The sequence below is a fragment of the Thermobia domestica genome, chromosome 6 (assembly GCF_964235325.1).
Source record: "Thermobia domestica chromosome 6, izTheDome1.hap1.1, whole genome shotgun sequence".
NCBI classification, from domain to species: Eukaryota; Metazoa; Arthropoda; class Insecta; order Zygentoma; family Lepismatidae; genus Thermobia; species Thermobia domestica.
Window position 1 is genome coordinate 160,893,572 of NC_137459.1, and position 19,525 is coordinate 160,913,096.

Consider the following 19,525-nt stretch of genomic DNA (forward strand, 5'->3'; position numbering starts at 1 on the left):
TATGCGTGAAGAGAGCTCGGAAAAGCAGTTCATTAAAATGCAAGAGACAAATAGCCTGTTAGTTCCTTTAATTTTCGACGTATACCTCCCTTCCAACCAGTGTTAGTATTTGTTCCATCACACCCAAGAACCTCTACTTCATCAAAGCCACCTTCGATTTGGTTCATGATGTACTCGAAAATAGCCGTGGTCTTGTCATGGCCAGAGCCAGAGGATGGTGTCACGTCACCAACGTATTGAGAGTTAGGTTCAGCCACAAGTGATAAGTGCTCTTCTCTAACGATGCCTGCGTGTGTTTTAGTGTCTTCCCTACCATCAAAGTATAGGCTTTTAATGGGATCATCATTTTGAGAACTTACTTTTAAATTCCGAGCAACCTTAAGTTTCGCACGCCTTATTTTGCTCCTGTCCACAATTAAAGAAGAATTACGTTGCTAGATTGTTGAGAGGTTATAGTTCCAGCCTTTAAAGCTGCCTGAAGCACAGTTGATGTTATATGTACCACAGCCCTTTTGATTACACTGTATCTCTGAGCAATCATAGCAGTTTCAGTCAAATCTGGCTTCGGTTTAGATGTTCTGTCTCTGGGTTTGGTCTCTTCCTCAGAAGAGCTTTCCTCTGCCTTCTCTTTAAGGTCTGCTTCATTGTCACTGAAGTCATTTTTGTGATATATTAAATAATATTGACTTTTTAAAAAAAGAAATACAGAATTTTCTGTGAAAATAGTGTTTAGCAAACTATTATCTGTAACGGCCAATTCATATAAGCTGGAGGCAACAGTAACCAAATATAGCGCTTGAGAAATGGCGCCCAATTTGAAGCGTATCCGACTCGTTCCTGATAGTGACGCTGCGTTACGCAGATCGGGACAGGAGAAGGGCGTTGCAGTACTGTGAGGTGGAGGGGTGGGAGTGTTATGGTGAAAAATAATAATGCTCTGCTACCACTATGAACCACCAGTAGAAGGAAAAGGCAAGGACGAAAATAGCTGTAGAAACGCTTAATTGTACTGAATTTGCCCCCTTTGTCGGCCCCAGAGTAGGCACCCCTATCCCACCGCAGGGGCATATAACTGACATTTGGAGACTTGAATGCCAGTTTTCATAGCATCTGGCATGTATAAATCCAAAAATATGTTTACTTTAACATAACTAAAAATAATGAACAATTTTGGTATTTTTTGTAATTTTCAATGGAATTTTGAAACTTTGAGGCAATAGTTCTCACAGAAGATATTATCTGATTTGAAAAAAAAAATCTATACCTGTAATGTCCATGTGGGTGGACCACTTTTGCCAGGTATTACATTTTGTTCCGAAAAGAAAAAAAAAAAAAAGTGGCAAAACGACCCACCCTAGTGTGGTACCAATGATGTTGTTCGTGTACTCTGGACTCAAGTCATACTGTAAAATTCTACACAATGAAGTGGCATCAACATTGTCACGTTACTATGGAGTGAACACCCTTGCTGCTTCCAGGACAATGCCTGGTTCCATGTTACCGCTGCTGCTATGCTGTAGTATGAAGAGATAAATACTCAACGCCTGGATGGACTTAGTTCAAGTCTCACTCTTACAGTACACATTTAGAGTGAATTGGAATACCAAGTAAAGTCTGTGTAGATACAGTCAACTTCCTTTGCTCATCTGCTTGCCATTTTACATGAAAAAAAAATGAAATCTTTAAGTTTAACGTCCCACGTTTATGCCGTTTAAGCTAAAGGAAGCGGTGATAATGAGAAATGAGTGAAATGGTGGAATGAATATAGTGGAAGGAAACGGGAGAAGCCCGAGAAAACCCACGAACACGGTGTTTGTCCACCACAAAGTCCACACGGCGCGAGCTGGAATCGAACCAGGGACCCCAAGCACCGGAGGTGAACGCTCTACCACTGAGCCACCGGCCCCATTTTACATGAGTAATGGTGGAACGTTCCAAAGGATGTATTCGTCAACCTTGTCGAGAGCATGCCTCAAAGGCTCAGCTGCTGTTGTAACAGAAGAAATGGCGCCACTAAGTTTTGAGAGAGCAAGGATTCCCAAACAAATATTTCAGGTAGGTCCCAATTACCTTCTATATATAATATAGTCATTTTTGCATTAATATAAATGATAATCCTCACAAGTTCCTACTTTCTTTAGTGATTTCAGTATCCTTTTACATAGTACATTTTCCAATAATACAAAAGGAACTACTGAACACAACTAAAGCTTCCCAAAAATTTTTTTTATAAGTGGCAAAGAACTTCATGACTGTACAATCCTAGCATACACTGGAATCAATTAAGTTAAATCAGGAAATTTCATCACAAGGATGCCCGATGTAAGTGTCAGGTCCGCACGGTAATGAATCACGTTATTTGCTACTGATACATCATCATTTCTTATACTTAAAATACGTTGTAATGTACAATTTCAACACTTTTCCTCTAGAATAATTAGTTACATTTTAAAAAAATGCTTTTGATAAAATTGCCTTTGAGGAAAAAAGAAATACTTATTTGAACTGTTCTTTTTTGGTACTGAACTAAACTGAAAAGGAGAACCAGATTTTCATGGCAATTATAGATTTATCATTTCCATAAATGGCATTCTTTGCTTAAACTCTGGTTCTCCACTCTGACACTCTTAAACTTACTAATGCATGAAAGTTGTCCACAAGAGATGATGGCTAGCACCCAGATTAAACACGAACAAGCACAAACTAATTTATATAAAAATTTAGAATTAAAAAAAAAAAAAAAATAATAATAATAATAATAATTATAAGACACTTACCTAAGACTAGGATCGAGATAAATGCTCAACAGTGTGTAAAATACGTTCCATCTGTACTCCTGACCTCTCCCTAAAGAACTTTTCACACAATATTCCTCGGCACCATCATAATCTTTCAATTCATGTACTAGAATTCCTAAAGCTTTTTCATGGTCACCAGCCTGAAATAAAAGGCTTTTCTTTGTGTATACAATGACATAATATAGGGCGAATTATTTCTTAATAGCTTTGAATTCTCTGTGTACATTTTCTAAGATAAAATAATAATTCCACTTCCAACATATCTACAAAAGACTACAATCTTTAACAAGTGCTTCCTTATACTAAAATCATGCGCACCTATCTTCACTATCAAACTGAGCATGCTGATTGTCAATCAAATACTATCTATAACCTAAATGGTATTATCTATAGCAACATTCAGAATTCTTTTCTAAAAATGTCCTTCCCAGACCTACTGGATTAAGTAACTTACTATGTCAAATTTGATCGGAAATATCTCAGATGCGGTGTACTGCGATTATAACTCACGATATTATTTTCGGAATTGATCTTTTCTGTCCACGGAAAGCAATACTTAAGATGAAGATGTTAAGTTATAAACCACTTATTGGAGTACCAATTTTCGTACAATTTGCACCGTATACTTTGAGGTGTACGAAAAAGGTATGTGGGACAAGGAGTTTCGAAGGTATTCCAATTTTCCACCAATCATTCAATGAATATTTACTTCTCTCAATCGATTTATTTAATCCATAGAATACCATACAGATACCTTAGAACCTAACTTTTATATAAAACTTATTTTACTCATTCCTTTCTTAGCCTTCCATAAAGCTAGTTATGAATATTAATGTAACTATATACAAAGAGTACACGAACTATGGGAACAAACTTCTGAAGGTGATTATATAACTTCGTGATATGTCAGTGTTACAAAATGACGTGCTGGAAGAATGTACGTTAGAGAAGTAGCGGATTGTAGTTTCTGTACCAATTTCTGTGGGAGGTCTTCCTGCAATGAAATGTTACCAATGAATAGGGAAAAATGTTTGTCGCGGCAAGCAGCGCACAACTTGGTAGAGAAGTTCACACATGATGATGAAGAATGACCTGGATGCCCAATGGAGACTGAGGAAGAGGAAACACTGCAAGGATGAAGCGGGAAAAAAAAAAAAAAAAAGATGTATTCCCAAAAACACTGCAACATAGAAAACTGTCAGCTTCATTGGTGACATTCTAAGCCACCTACAGCAATTGTATACGAAAAACCCGTACAGCCTGTTACGTTAAAGTTCACTTTCCGTCGTTCTCGCCAGCTTATAACTTTGGAATGACGCATTCTCTGTCCTACAGAGTGACTCAATAAAACTTACCATATTTAAATGAGTAATAAAACAAGGAGTATTGAATATAAAAACTTATCTATTCAAAAACATAAAATGGTATCGAAAACAGTTTATAATTACTCTATTCTTTTGTTTGTTGAAATGACACAACAATTGTTGTCAACTAGCTGAAATACCCGCTCTTCGCACGGGGAGCATAAGATTTATGCAATATATCATATCTAAAGGTCAAGAAATGAGTGCGATAACTAAAGAAGAAAGAGCAACGCCGACCAGTGAAATAAATAAATAACGAAGAGTTGCCCCTGTTAATATGAGTGTAATAAATAAATTTAAAAATTACCAATTGCAACGTTTTCGGCACTATTCCTCTCAATTTGAATGGCCGAAGAGATACTCCTTTGGAGTTGCTCCTCTCAGTTCCCGGACTATCTGTTATGTCCCTTCTTGCCTAAACTTGGGTATAACAAATTTGGTGGTTCTACGTCGCTCCTTTTTATGTGAAGATCTGATGACAGACAGACTGACTTATTATTAATGATAAAGACAATACCCAATAAAACCTCCCAATGTTTGGTCGACTGTAGCGCTGTCAATGATGGTCGTCGCTTCCACTCACCACTCACTCGCCGTCTTTAGTCGTCCTTATGGTTTAGTCAGGAGCTCATCGCACGTAAGCAGTCGAAATGTGTTTCAAAGCAGCAGTTCCGTGATTACAGTGCAAAGAGCTTTTCGCTTATAATTTGGTATTTCATGTAATGAAACTGTTCTTGATCGAAGACTGTAGGTCGAGAATTTCCGAACAACGTGTTCTGCATTTGAAAAAAAAAAAAAAAAAAAAAAAAAAACTGGCCGGCGTATAAGTGCCCGTACGTCTGTATTGAGAATATTGATGCTGTGAGACGACAGTATATTTTGCAGCCCAAAAAACGTTCTGCACGGAAGCATGCTGTAACTGTTTGGCTTTCCATAGAGAGTGTAAGAAGAAATTTACAAAGCCTGCACTTTCACCCTTACAAAATTATGACTGACCAACAAGTTAAATCGGGAGATTTTTTTTCAGATGTCAACACTCGTGTGAGAACATACTTCAAAAGTGTCCCAGAAAATGCTGTACCTTTGTGTATTGAAGAAGAATATTTCTACTTAAGTGGTTATGTAAACAAACAAATTTCCTGCTGTTGGTCTGATAATAACTCATGAATCTTGCACGAAAGACCACTGCACTCTGATAAAGTGACTTTCTTTTCTGCAATTTACAGAGATGGCATTATTAATCCTTGTGATTTTTAAGAGGAAGATACAACACTTACGGTGACGTTCCATCATTACGCTACCATGCTTGGCAACTTATTAACGATTAAACTTCATAACCTAGGAGTGGATAACTTTGATGTACGGTTACAGCAAGATTGCGCTACAACGCACAATGATGGGATATCAATGGCAGTGCTCAGAGACCTGCTTCCTGCAAAGTTTATCTCGTTGTGTGGTGATGCTGCTTGGCCGCTCCCTTTAACCAGATCTCAGCCCAAATGATCTTTTTTCTGGAGTTATCCAAAATCTGAGGTTTACATACATCGGCCCACACTCCTAACGACCTCAAGAGAGTTATTCAAGCGGAGGTAGCAGCTATTCCACAAGAGATGAGACATCGGGTGATGATAGTCTTAAGGAATCGTCTTCAAGTGTGTATTGATAGTAACAGACATTTAGCAAACTTAAAATAATTACAAACTGTAGCCTTTAGAAATCGTCTTCTAATTGTATTGTCAATTGTGTCATTTCAAATCAGAATAAATAATTACAAACTGTTTTCAACACCATTTTATACTTCTTGAATAAACAACTTTCTATCTACAATACTTTATGCTTCATTAGCCCTTAAAATGTGGGAATTTTTATTGGCTGATCCTGTATATTTAATGGACACATTTTGCATGCTACGAGTTCCCCTACATGATGGTATCTCCGACATCGCCATTTCTTCAGCACCCAATACGTATATATACTCTACTACAAAATGAACATCCTGAAGAAAGCAACACCGTATTTGCCTGGGTTACTGGTAGAGGTCTGCACATGCCATGATGAGCATCGTACTGTGGACACAGCATGAAGCGAGTACTAGCCGTGTAAATTTCTAGCTCGTAAGAGAAGTCGGTAACATATCAAACCGCACGATATTGTGCATCAAACTACTTCTAAACGGTGGAGATATACCAAGACAGCGTAAGCAAGTACACTTCGTGCACTTAATAGAGCTTGTGTGGGAACATATCATGGACTTGCGGGAGATCGAGTAGCTCGTTCCGCGCCAAGGAAACTACATACGCATGTCAGCCCCTTTCTGGATGGCAGCGATCTACAGATAAATGCCTAGACATTCGCATCACATGAGCTACTATTACGGATAACACGGCGGTTACATTACATATTAGGACCAATGTTGCAATCAGGATGGCAGCTACGACCAACGACCATTTGCTAGACACAGGACTACAATAAAAGGCGATATTAACCAGACATTCCCTCAGGTCACACCATCTTGCAGTCCGCCTCCAATACTATTGCGAGCAATTGCGAGGGATTAGTGGTGCGTCATTGTATTTAGTAATGGGAGCCAGTTTTGCTTTGGAGCTAATGATGATCGTTAATGGGTGTGGTGTCGAAGCTTGAGGTGTTCTGAGGTAAACAGACGTTAACCTTTTACGAAGACTAAAATAGTCACTAAAACCATTTCGTTCATCTCTTAAGAATCACAGAAAATTCAGTGTAGTCACCTGAATAAACTAATATAAAGTTCACCGTACCAGACATTCAATGTAAGTTTCCTTCAGTGACAAATACAGGATTCCTACTGATCTGGAGAAATTATTTTCCTGACTTCTCCCTGACCTTTGGCAGGAAATTCCCTGACTTTCATGACAGGTGTCGAATGACGTCATAAATAAGGATAAATAACGGTGAATATTTATATATGAGAACATTTATTCTATAGAGAAAAATAATAATCAACTGCTCATACGTACATTCCACTTACTACCTATAAAAATATGAGCAACATTCCAAACTGTGATCATTAATGGTTAGCTGAGCTCAAATTGGCATACAGTCCACAGCAAGAAACCTGCAACATGAGCATGTAAGTTTATTGAAAAACTACGCCTAACACCGAGGGAATCAACATAACGTCTAAGTGGTTCGAATCACGCCAGGAGAAACCTCGGCGTCCTCCCTTGCACACTTATTTTGAAGCAAAAGATTTCGTCGTTTCACAATAAACTTACATGCTCATGTTGCAGGTTTAATGCTGCGGACTGTACAACGTGTATCTACGAAACGCTGATTAGCTTCGTGGGTTCCCGTGTGCGACATTTCTTTTTCCTTTTTGTTATTCTTTAGTTCAATGTCTCACGAATATATTTTATAAAATTTCCTTGACTTTCCCTGATTTCCAGTCTTTTCCCTGAGTTTCCCTGACCTGCACAATTATCCCTGAGTTTTCCCTGACTTCCTTGACCAGTAGGAATCCTGAAATAACATTTAGTACTACAACAGTAAAAAATACGAGTTTTTAGTTTAGTATGATATAATGTATTATCAACAACAAACAGAGGCGAAACAATAAAAGATACTGAAATAGTGAGCTCCTTCGTGGCTAAGCGGCTAGCATACGTACCTTTGGCGTGAGAGACCCGGGTTCGATTCCCGGCGGGAGCTCATGTGGTTCGGATTTTACGTTAATCAATAGGTCCATGTCTCATATAGCCTCGTTGCTGAAAGGGACGCTAAACTGAAAATCAAATCAAATCAAGTACTGAGATAGCTAAACTGACGAAATATCTAATAACTACAATAATGAGTTGATACTTTCGATATTACATAACCTCTGATACTTGGAAGACCGTAATGTTTATGAACGTTGACCGAAGATCTTGTTACTTTTCGACAATTAAAATGAAAAATGAAATCTTTCAGTTTAACGTCTCAGAGTTATGCCCTTTAGGCTAAGGAGACAGGTGATTAAGGCAAGTGAATGATAATGGAAGAATTGATGGAATGAGAATGTAGGAGGAAACAGGACACGATCCGAGAAAATCCGTGGACACGATCCCCATGCCGTAAACGTCGCCAATACCTAGTAGCCCTCTTGCCGGTAAATGTCGATCGTCGCTATAGCAACGCGTCGAAAGACTGCCGCTAGTGTGCCACTGGCGGCAGGGTTTCGTCGAGTCGAAAGAGATAACTATAGTCGGGATATTGAAGTTACCACCGCGTAGCAGCGAGGACTTCATTTTGGTCCGCGCTTCTTCGATTCGTCGCGGAGAATCGCGAAGGGACCAACACGAACTATCGCCAGTCGTGTGCATGCGGTTATTGTTATATATTATTTTTTCCTGACGTTCCTAAAGTGAGCTACGGGGTCAAGAGTAACCACTGGCTCTACATCATGAAGTGAAAAATCTTGAGATGAGTGCGTATAATTTTATGAATTTAGATGACAACTGTAGCTGATCATTTGAAAGTAAATATGGGAGAACCATGAAATAAAGTAAATAGACGCGCGTCATTTTGTTATAAAATTACATGGCGAACGGATTTTACCTAATCCCAAACGGTTACCGTCGAATATACACGGTTACAGGAGCACTCTGATTAGCTAAATTAGAAATATCTCAACGATTTATGCCTCTACAAGCGACGTTTTCTCCATCGCCTTCGTGGCCAAGTCGGAAGAGCACACGCCTAGTAATCCAAAGTTTGGTGGTTCGCGCCTACCCTGGGGCACATGTTTGTTTACTTTTTTGAAGTGTTTTTAGACTCTCCTTAATGTAACAAATTACGCATATAGGTGATTTAACATATTTTGGGGGAGTAATTTTGTTGTTCATTGGCGTTTCGTCGCGTCTCTGCCACTGTGGGCCACTGGTGGTATAATTTTCAAAACGGACGTGGGGCCACCGTGGATCGTCGCTGCGAGGCTGCCAATTTTAGGCAAGATATCTCTAGTTGTCCATCGGTGGTCCTCCGACGCCTACGGCATGGGGGATGTTGTTCATCGCAAATTTTCTTGGCCGGGGATCGAACCAGGGACCCCAAGCACCACTGGTAAGCGCTCTATTTGAACCACTGTGCCCCCTGATTCTTGTTACTTTTCGGAACATTCACATAATGCTTTTTTTTTAATATTTCCGTCAGTAAAGTATCAACACTTCAAAAAGGCTCTTTTATCTATTTAATAATGCTCTTTTTCTCTTGTATACAACCAAGTAGCAAACGATATTAAATAAAATCCAAAAGAAGTAGATATTAAAAAATCACCTAAAAGAGTTAGAAGATAAGAAAGTAACTTACTTATTTTAACTGAACAAATCTGTTAATTATGTCTGACACAGAAAAAAAAATAACGTGTTTGACTGTTGAAACTGGAAGAAGAAGAAAAAGTAATATCAGCATAAAAGGGTACAAATCGATATAGGTATCAGTCCACCTACGCTAATTACCATTTCATTATTAGGACAAAAATTTGTAATTTAATGTAAGTATTCACTATTAGTTGTCAAAATGATGCACTTCTATATTCTTTTCAAAATCTTACCTTGCCATAGAGAATAGCAGTTTCCTCGTGTAAACCTGCACTTGTAGTTTTGCCTATGAGCAGCTGAACTCTGTATGCCTCTGACCAATGTAGAAAAGTTTGGAATGATTTTCGCGCTTGGAACAAAGATTTTGCATTACCCTCTCGTCTTAATTTTAGCACATTTTCCAAATGTAACATACATAGAAGTGTATGGTATTTTTCTGCCATCTGAAAAAGAAAAATAAATAAATATGATTTAAAAGCTTACTTTGAAGAAGAGAGTTCCTTATCGTAAGCCAAAGAGACTTCAAGGAAACTTATCCTGTATCTGTACGGATTGGAAATTAAAATAATTTTATGTTTCATTAAAGATACACATTTCTTGCTGTGCTGTAACTTAAAATTGTTCCTCCTCCTAAGTCGAAGACACTTCCAGTTAAGAGCCATGTATATGCACTATACACAATGTATATATACAGGATTTGTTAATGAACTCAGTGTCATAAATTTAGGAATTAGTTCCTTGTATCAAATGATAGAACAAAGTTCTAACACACACGGGTCGGAAAGCACCTCCTTTCAGTGTTATAAACCGTCGAAATTGTGACACATCATGTTTTAAAACGCCCTAGTTTAAAAATTATAGGAGCTCTTGCAAGCGGGAATACCCCGAGAAAACCCGCCGACACGATGTTGTCCATTTGGCTTGCAAGCGGTTCAAGAAATTACACATGAACTAGTATGCGCTCTATCTAAATATCCACGTTACGCAATCTTACGGTGTAGCCGTAAGGAATTGTATAAAGTTCGGATATGCCCATTCACTTTTCTGTACCGATTACGTACCGGTTGCCTGTAACAGTGGATTGTGAAACATGAATATTTAGATAAGAGCATAATAGTTTCTCGATAATTTCGTAAAACACTTCCGAGGTTTCATAATTTTTAAGTGAGCACTTTTTGAAACGTTATGTTTCGCATTTTCGGCGGTTCATGAGTTTCCAACCCATGTTTATTAGAACCTCTTTCTTTCATTTGATATAACGCCATTACCTTCTAAATTTATGACACGTATTAACATTCTATATTATATAAACATTTATATACATAAGGGGATATAAATTTTCGCTAAGCCAACAACGGAGATAAGACAAACCTGTTCAATGGACTTCGCCCCCACGAGACAGACAGACTCTGCCGTTCAATTGTTGTGAAGCAGCGAGCTCTAAAAGGGAACCCACGAGACAATTCAGAAATCGTAATCTATGCTTTCTCGCGTTCAGCGAAGTTTTCTGCCGCCACAGATTTCAACCCTTGGCCGACCTCGTCGTGTATGTCGGTAAGCTCTTCTTTAAACTCTGGGAAACGCTTAGAGAAATTTCAACCAAACTTGGTACACACGACTTACAATTAAAAAACTATGGGGTTAAGACATCTTTAGCACCCTTAAAGGTCGGGAGGAAAGGGATGATATATAAAGGTAATCGTGAACCGCGGATATTAGTGTTGAATCCATAGTTTTCGGGATCAATGAGATGAATAATGACTTCTGAATGCCGTTTATGTCCAAGTTCATCATCCCTCCCTATCCCTTCCCCCATTAATGTTGGGTGAGGTGTAAAAAATAAAATGTCTAAATTAGCTTAGATTAGTCTTGAATCCATAGTTTATGGTGTCAGGAAAACTGCTGACCCGTTTGAAATGACTTGGAATATAGTTAGTACCCACCTCAAGCTGGGATTTTATCGGGTCACTTTCATTAAAGGCCGTATTTTAGAGGCTACAATGTTTCAAAATCTATGTCAAAAGTAATCTTATGAACTTTTATTACTATATTTTCATTGAAATTTGTTTTCTGAGGCGGAAGGCGATTAAAATATTTTCCATAAACTTATTCTTCATAAACCGCAGAAAGGGTCTTCTGCTAGTGAGAAATAAAATGTAAATATTAGATGTATGAAACAGAATAAAAGGTAAATAGAAAATGTATTTAATTATGACTACAAACTAGAAAATAAAATAGAATTTTAAAAATGTTTAAAAGACATACTTTGCTTAAAAATAAAATATATCCTACTAAAAAGTTAAAAAAATAAAATGAACTGTATCAAAAAGAACGAAAAACTTTTGTTTCCAAAATAGGTCTTTAAAAAGGAAATTCAGGCGAAGGACTGCCTAATGATATTGAAAAAAAAAAATACTTTGTAAATTAAATCATGTATTTAAAAAAAAATAAAATAAAATAAAAAGACGCTGTAGACTGACCATTCCCTGATGAGATACTTCGTACATTAAGACTCAGTCATTAAGATATTTAAAAATGTACCATTTAAAAGAAAAAAAAAATAGTGATTTATCCATACCAATACGGCCGTTAAGGAAACAAATGAAAGTAATATATATGCATAGCTTCTAATTTTTAGAAATGATTAAAGGTGTTTTTAATTTTTGAACGTATCTGTAAAGAAAGCTGAATGACAACTCAGCTGCACAGTCTTCAGCTGAACAAAACTTTTATTTGTGGTCCTGGATGGGATTGTTTTTTTCAAAGATATATTTACATAATCTGTATTTAGACACACATCTCAGAAACACAACAATAAATAAATAAGTAAATAAAATAAAATAGACAAAGCATTTTCACCTGAGTAAATTTTACTTTTTCTTTGATTGCACATTAAAGAATGGTGCCATGATATTTTTCTGACGAGACTGAATATCCTTGAGCTCTCCTTTCCAAGACATGATAACTTTCAACATCCCTTGAACAATTTGTGCCTCGTTCCTCTTCTTAAGAGCTTTTCGAAGTCGATCTGTGGCTTCAAACACAGAATTTCCAGATTCTTTTGTGTCACTGTACTTCTTTTCATTAAGTTTTATTTCAATTTCTTCTATGTTCTTCTTAGCACTTCTAGCATTTTCCAACTTTTCTTCTTCTGCATTTTTAACTTCATTTTCTCTTCCCTAAGTGCGGCACTTCTTTCCTGGGCTGGTCACTGTTCCTCCAGAAACAGTTGGTATTTGACCCAAGGTAATAGTTTTTTTTTTTAGAAATTGGAACGAAATGAGACACGTTTAACTATCAGAGCATCTTTATCTATCAGAATAATGTTTAAGGTTCTACAAGACATCTGTGTCTTTTCCTCTGCAAGAGTATTTTTTGATACAGAGAATCTTCTTTCAATGAGACAGGCAGAGTGCACCTTTTATCACTTTACTCACCAGAGGAAGCTTTGGTGAACCATCCTCCTCCTTCAATTACATGAAAGAAGTCCAGTAACTGTCAATACACGAAGAAGTGGTTTCACTTTCTGCAGGTTCATGCTCACGCTGCAGACATTACTACTCGTCAACAAGTTGATCATCTGAAATGGGCACAGATAGTGCCAAAAGATACATACAAAAGATGCCAACAAAAAGGACTGTTTCATAAATGTTTGTACCTGTTATAATTCTAATTAAATAACTGGTAATGGCCATATGGCAAAAATATTTATTTGGAAATGGATTACTGGGTAATAATCCTACAAAACAGCATTTTCAGCTACGTGATGTTTACAGAAATGGTACACTGAAGAAATGAAAATGAAAAAAAAAAAAAAAAAAAACTGCAATCACACTTTTTATGAAACAAAGTGCAATACTAAGAACTGAATCGCCGAAACTCATTGCAAATTCACTTATAGTTAAAAAAAAAAAAAAAAAAAAAAAAAAAAAAAAAAAAAAGACAAATACAGAAGGGTCTTCCTAGCAACCTCCCTCCCGAGACAGAAATTCCACCAACCTCCCACATACATTGACTATATTTACTTTGTATTATGTAGTCTTCTATTCATCATTAACATTAATATTTTTATGCATAAGACACACGCATTGTTTTATATATAAGTAAATAAGAGCGCTCCTCATACTCCATCAATATATTCCCGCTAACACAGCTATATGATTCTCCAAACACTACTGGTATAGTGTGAAATGAACAATCAACTAAATTATCAACGTTTGCAGAACAATATTAAAAAGTAAATTACATTCAACATGAGGATTATGAATAAAGTGAAGTCTATACATTTGACTTTTTAAAGACTCACTGCGCCATATTACAATTCTTTAAGGTACATTATAATAGTAAATAATTGGAAATCGTTATAAACCACTCTATACTGAAAACAAAGTTGTCACACTTTAGAACTTCAGTTTTGGTATGTGCCCCAAGTGGCTATTTTGAAATATAGTTATGTTCATAATTACTTTGCTTTTGTAACGAAACAAAATAAAGAAAAAAAAATCATGAAATAGTTTCCAAGTTGCACTTCTCAGTACATACTAGAGTAATTTTCACGTATAGGGACTATATTTCAATTAGCTTATCCACTCGATAAACTACATCAAAGGGTATGAGTGTTTTACGAACCAAATAAATAAGTAAATAAAGTTAATAAAGAAATCGACAGAATTAATTAATAAATTCCCGCACCTAACAATCCACTTACCTGTTTTTCTTTGTTTATTAAAAGGTCCTCTAAGTATAATATGGCAGCTTTAGGAAATCTTTTTTGAAGATATTCAATAACCTTGTCAGGGGCTAATTCATCAATCTGTGATTCAGAACAGGTACGTTCCGTAAAGATTCTAACTCCGATTTCTTCATCTTTCTCCAAGACAAGATCCGCATATCGCCATATTACATCAGGATTTGGTATACTGAAAAAAAAAAAAAAAAAAAAAAAAAGTTAAGAGATGAATTGATTTCATAGTACTATACCAATTTTTCTTGTATTATTGGGAGCAAGTATTGTTTTGTTTCTTATGGGATCCAACGTGTCTGTTATCTAAAAACATTTTGGCGATCGATTTTTTACATCGTAATAACTTCACCTTGTATTTTGCTCAGATTTAGTTACCTTTACAGCTATATGTAACAATTATCAACAATATCTTGACAAGTATATGGTACTGCTATGACGGATTCACATAGAATTCATAAAAACAGTCCTCTTTAAAATATAATACCTCCCTTTTCTCCATAATCATGTACCTTCATTCGTAAACTGCTTGGAACAAAACCACAAAACCGTACATTTTGTCTCTCTAGAATTTACACACCGCACAACTCCACTTCTATCCTAGAGATCTTTATTGACGTACTCTTTGTTTTCCCATCACAGTTAATCACTGCACCACAACTCAGTTTCATCTCGTATAATCTATTTTAAATTGATTCGAAATATATATACGCTGTACGTACAAAAAGTGTGCTTGAGATATAAATATAGAGAGAACTCATGGGTTCGTCGTCACCTCTTTCGCTCTTTGCACTCTTTAATATCTCATACCAATTATAGTATACTTGATCTGTATGTGTTTTACATTTGTTCGTTCCACTTTTGTCCATTGTAACGATCAAGCTTAATCAGGATTCAAATTTGGACATACGTACAAAAAGGAGCACGAGTGTCTTAGCCGGTTTGCCTGCGTCTGGCGGCTAAATAAGTGAAAGCATAGGCTGCGTGTCCGCTTTTCCTCGCTACCTCCTTTGACTAGAAGATACTAATAATAGTGAATTTCCATTACAATCTAGCGAAAGTCTTACAAAAAAAACAAACAACAGTCATGATGAACTGGCAACTGCAAATAACAAACACAAGAGTTGGAGATAGCCCATATGCTACAATTAAAAAAAGTCTTAGACATGTAAACCTAAGATAATATCCTTACAACTATATGCTGTACGAAAAAAGAAGAAAAGATAAAATGTTATACTGCACTTACGTTGCTAAGTTGTCTGTGAAGTCTTTCAATCCTGGAAACATGTCGTCTTTCAATTCTTCAGTAACAAGCTTTGCCCACACAGCTGTAGCTTTGTCATAATCTCCAAGATTACGATGCAGCGTTGCTATGGCATGGTAGCAATGATATGACTCCAACCACTCGACAACATCTTTGATATCACAGTCTCCTTTAACTATATTAATATATGTAATTAAGGCTTCTTGATCTCGTTCCGCGTATAATTTAAGAAGCGCTGTATTAATTTCCTTGAAATAATAATAAAAAAAACTATGATTACATTTTTAAAAAATGAACAGTAAGTCTAAAATAATATATATGGTTACAATGAACTGCTAGACACGTGTGCAATTTTGTGTTCAACTGTGCACCCTGAAAAAGTATACTTTTATATTGTTTTCATTACATAGTTTTATAAATCGAAATAAAATAAATCGTACTTTCATGACAGTTATAAACGCGAACATTGAAAAGACTAGATACAAACTACCAAACTTTCGTGACAGATCATACAGGGTGCGGCAAAGTTCATAGTAGGATATTAAAAACACACCATCAGGCAGTAACTGTAATTTATTTATTACCTCTTATGTCAATTAATAGTTAAAGGTATGCCATTTACTAATGTGTAAGTCATTGTCCATTGCGTGGATTACTTTTGAATATGACTCCTGTCAAATGACGCTCCCTCTGCACAACACTTTCATCTAGGCGGCGTTGGAAGTTTTCCATAACTCGGCGTAACATATTCCCTGGGACATTGCCGACGGCAGTTCTGATGCGATCCTTCAACTCAGGAATGGTGGCACAACGTGTTCGGAAAACTTCTTGCTTCAGGTAGCCCCAAAGAAAAAAGTCTGCACATGAAAGATCAGGTGAGCGAGGCGGCCAGGAAATGTCACCAAAACGGGAAATTACTCTACCTGGAAATGTCTGTCGCAAGAAATCCATGCAAATTCTGGCTGTATGCGAGGTCGCTCCGTCTTGTTGAAACCATAATTGTTCCATATCCACATCGACCATACCTAATTGGGGAAGAACGAAGTCTTGCAGCATCTTTAGGTAGCGTTCACTGGTGACAGTTACAGCCACACTGCTGTCATCCTCAAAGAAGTAAGGTCCAATAATCCCAAAGGAAGCAACTCCACACCACTGTCACACGAGAACTGTGCAACGGCTTGATGTGCAGTTCATGCGGGTTTACATCAGTCCAATAACGCATATTCTGTTTATTCACTGAACCACATAACTCGAAATGAGCTTCATCTGACATCAGGATGGTGTGCAACATTTGTGGATTTTGGCGAAGGAGATCACACATGGTTAAGCAGAATGTTTCTCGTGAAACCCAATCGTGAGGCCTAATTACCTGAACAATCTACAGCTTATATGGGTGAAAATGGACATCTTCGTGCAATATTCTCCTGAATGAGCGATCGGACATATGCACAGTTTGCGAATGACGACGAGCAGATATTTTTGGGCTACGCAATATTGCAACACGAACATTTTCCACGGCTTCTGGTGTCCGCACAGTTCTTTCACTTCTTCCCGGTTTGGCCAAGCAGGACCTGTTGTTCGAAATGCACGTACCCACCGTACAATGGTCCGTCTATCTGGAACTTTTCCATGACGTTCCAAGTTGAAATGTTCCCGAAATAGACGCTGGGTAGCAATAACAGGGTCGTTATTCTTGAAATAACTTTCAACAGCAAAGTTACGATGCTGTGCACTCCACCGCTCCATATCACTGTCACACTCGAAATGGCAGCTCATTAGTACACGAATGCGGCACGAGCTGGTGCGCATTCATGCAGTACGACATTGTACTACGCAGGTCAAATTAAGCTACGAACGCTGCCGCACCTTGTACAAATATAGAAAGATATAAAAAGAAAATTCGGTCAAGAATCATAATTGGTAAATTGAAATATTAGCAGAATATCTTATGAGAGTGTCAAAGTCTGATTAGATGTCTAAAGAAAGCAGAGCACAGAGAAATTTACTGCTAAGAAGTTTGAGAATAAACCAAATGTATTGTAAAGTATAGGCAAAGAGACAGGATAAAAGAAAGTAAGGAAACTGGAAACAGTATGAGTGGAGGTTAGGAGAAATAAAAAGATAATGAAAGTACGGGTCACTGCACTAAACTTCGTCACTCCAATTCATTAAAATAAATTTTGTTGTGCTGCAGTTATTAATGAAATATTTTCTTGTGAAATACAAACAAAATTTTAAGGGGTTTTCGGAAAATTTCGTCCAAAGAAAACTTATCACAAAAAGTAAACTAACCCTTGTAGATTTTCCGTAAGAAAATGACATACCATACAGGGGTATTAATGAAATATTCGTATACAAAATAACAAAATCGCAGAAGTCGTACTTCACAAAACAGTCAAACAATTCGTCCCAAGAGTAAACTAGTGTGGTTCGGTGAAACATTAGGTGGCATTATCTGGAAACACTCTTTAACATGTTCTCGTCTGGGAAAATTCTCATCAGCCCACTGTGGCACATTGACCTGCATTCTTGAACTTATGTCCCTACAGCGTTGCCCGTTTCCGTATAACATTCTCTTATCATACTAAAAGCAAAAACGGAACACCAACTGTAAGCTAAAATCGCATATAATAGAAAATTATCGCTAAAAAAATATTCTACCTGACATCCCACGCGGGAAGGTCTAACAATATGCACCAAAAATAATGTAAACTATAATATTCTTATGTAATACTTCCAGAACAATATCATACACTGAACAAGAACATTCATCAAACGATGAATTTCAGAACCATCTCAAACATTCCCTTCTAATTATAAACTTTGAGCATAGAACATCGACGTAAGTAACACTTAGGTTGTCTTATTACAACAGTGATTTGATATGTAAGGTAAGAAACAAATGTAACGGAAAACTTACATAGCTATGTGGAACTGAGCGATATACTACATTTCCAAACTTGTGCAAAAACGAAATCAAGAAATCTTTGGCCATGTTAATTTTGGCTTCGTCTCCTCGAAACAACTGGGTGACATCAGCAATACTATGCAGAGGAGGAATAGCTCGTACAAACGTCGATGATGATGGGAGAAGGCGAGGAAACAGAGATATAAGCTGAAAAGGAGAAATACAATTAGCATTAACATCTTAGTATTAATGAGTGAACACAAGCAGAAAAACATAGTTATTAGAAAACTACTGCAAATTCTGCTTTCCAAATTAGTTTCAAGATAATTTTCTGTCATTTGCTACAACATTCAAAGAAATTGTTCTGCAGAAAAAGAGAGGGGGTGGGATGTATTTGGTTAGGTACAATGAAAAATCTTGTTTATAATATTTACCACATTTTATTAAAGTTACCTATATACAAATTCCGTGTTATTTCTTTGGTCAAAATGAAAAAGATCTGTGTTTTGGAATAGTGGACAATTTTTAATGTTTGTTGCTAAATGAGTACTTCGATAAACCAGATACTGCGTTTTCAATGTTTCTGGATTCCAGGATACGTTCTTAATCTTAACATTTACATCCCTTTTCGTTATTTCCAAACATTTGTTTTGACACTCCCAGGCTAAATCATCCATACTTCCTCCCACTTCTTTGTCTGTAAACTAAATTTTTAACATAAAGATCTTCCAAAATTAACTGAGGGAGTTCTAGTTAGTCCAGGACCGTATCTGGGAAACATATTTTTTAAATTCATGTGAAATAACTGCACGAAAGGACTGTACAGGAAAATATTTCACATGTGTGCTACGCAGGTCTACCACTGCGCAATGTTTGATGAAGATGGATGATTTCGCTGGGTAACGTATGATATATACTGTTCTTGTGATATTGACTTGTTTGAAGAAAAATAAATGAATGACGAAAAGATATATATTAAAAAAAATGTACGGGGAAACGAAATTAGTGCAGTGAGGTAGGCTATGATCTATGATTTGGATTACAGAGAATGGTAATATCACAAGGATTTCCCGGGAGAACAACAAACCAATTTTATAGTAGATCCCATAGGTCCTCG

The 19,525-nt window shown here is 36.9% G+C and overlaps 1 protein-coding gene across 1 annotated transcript in view; it reads right to left on the reverse strand.

Annotated features, from left to right (window-relative positions):
• LOC145688292 (transforming growth factor-beta receptor-associated protein 1-like) overlaps window positions 1-19,525 on the reverse strand; it is a 90,940-nt gene that overhangs the window by 19,311 nt on the left and 52,104 nt on the right. The window contains exons 9-13 of the mRNA XM_081762292.1: window positions 18,421-18,615; window positions 15,483-15,748; window positions 14,204-14,414; window positions 9,729-9,938; window positions 2,778-2,938 (exon numbers count right to left, since the gene is read on the reverse strand). Of these exons, the coding sequence (XP_081618418.1) occupies window positions 2,778-2,938; window positions 9,729-9,938; window positions 14,204-14,414; window positions 15,483-15,748; window positions 18,421-18,615 (1,043 nt within the window). The remainder of the gene's footprint in view (window positions 1-2,777; window positions 2,939-9,728; window positions 9,939-14,203; window positions 14,415-15,482; window positions 15,749-18,420; window positions 18,616-19,525) is intronic.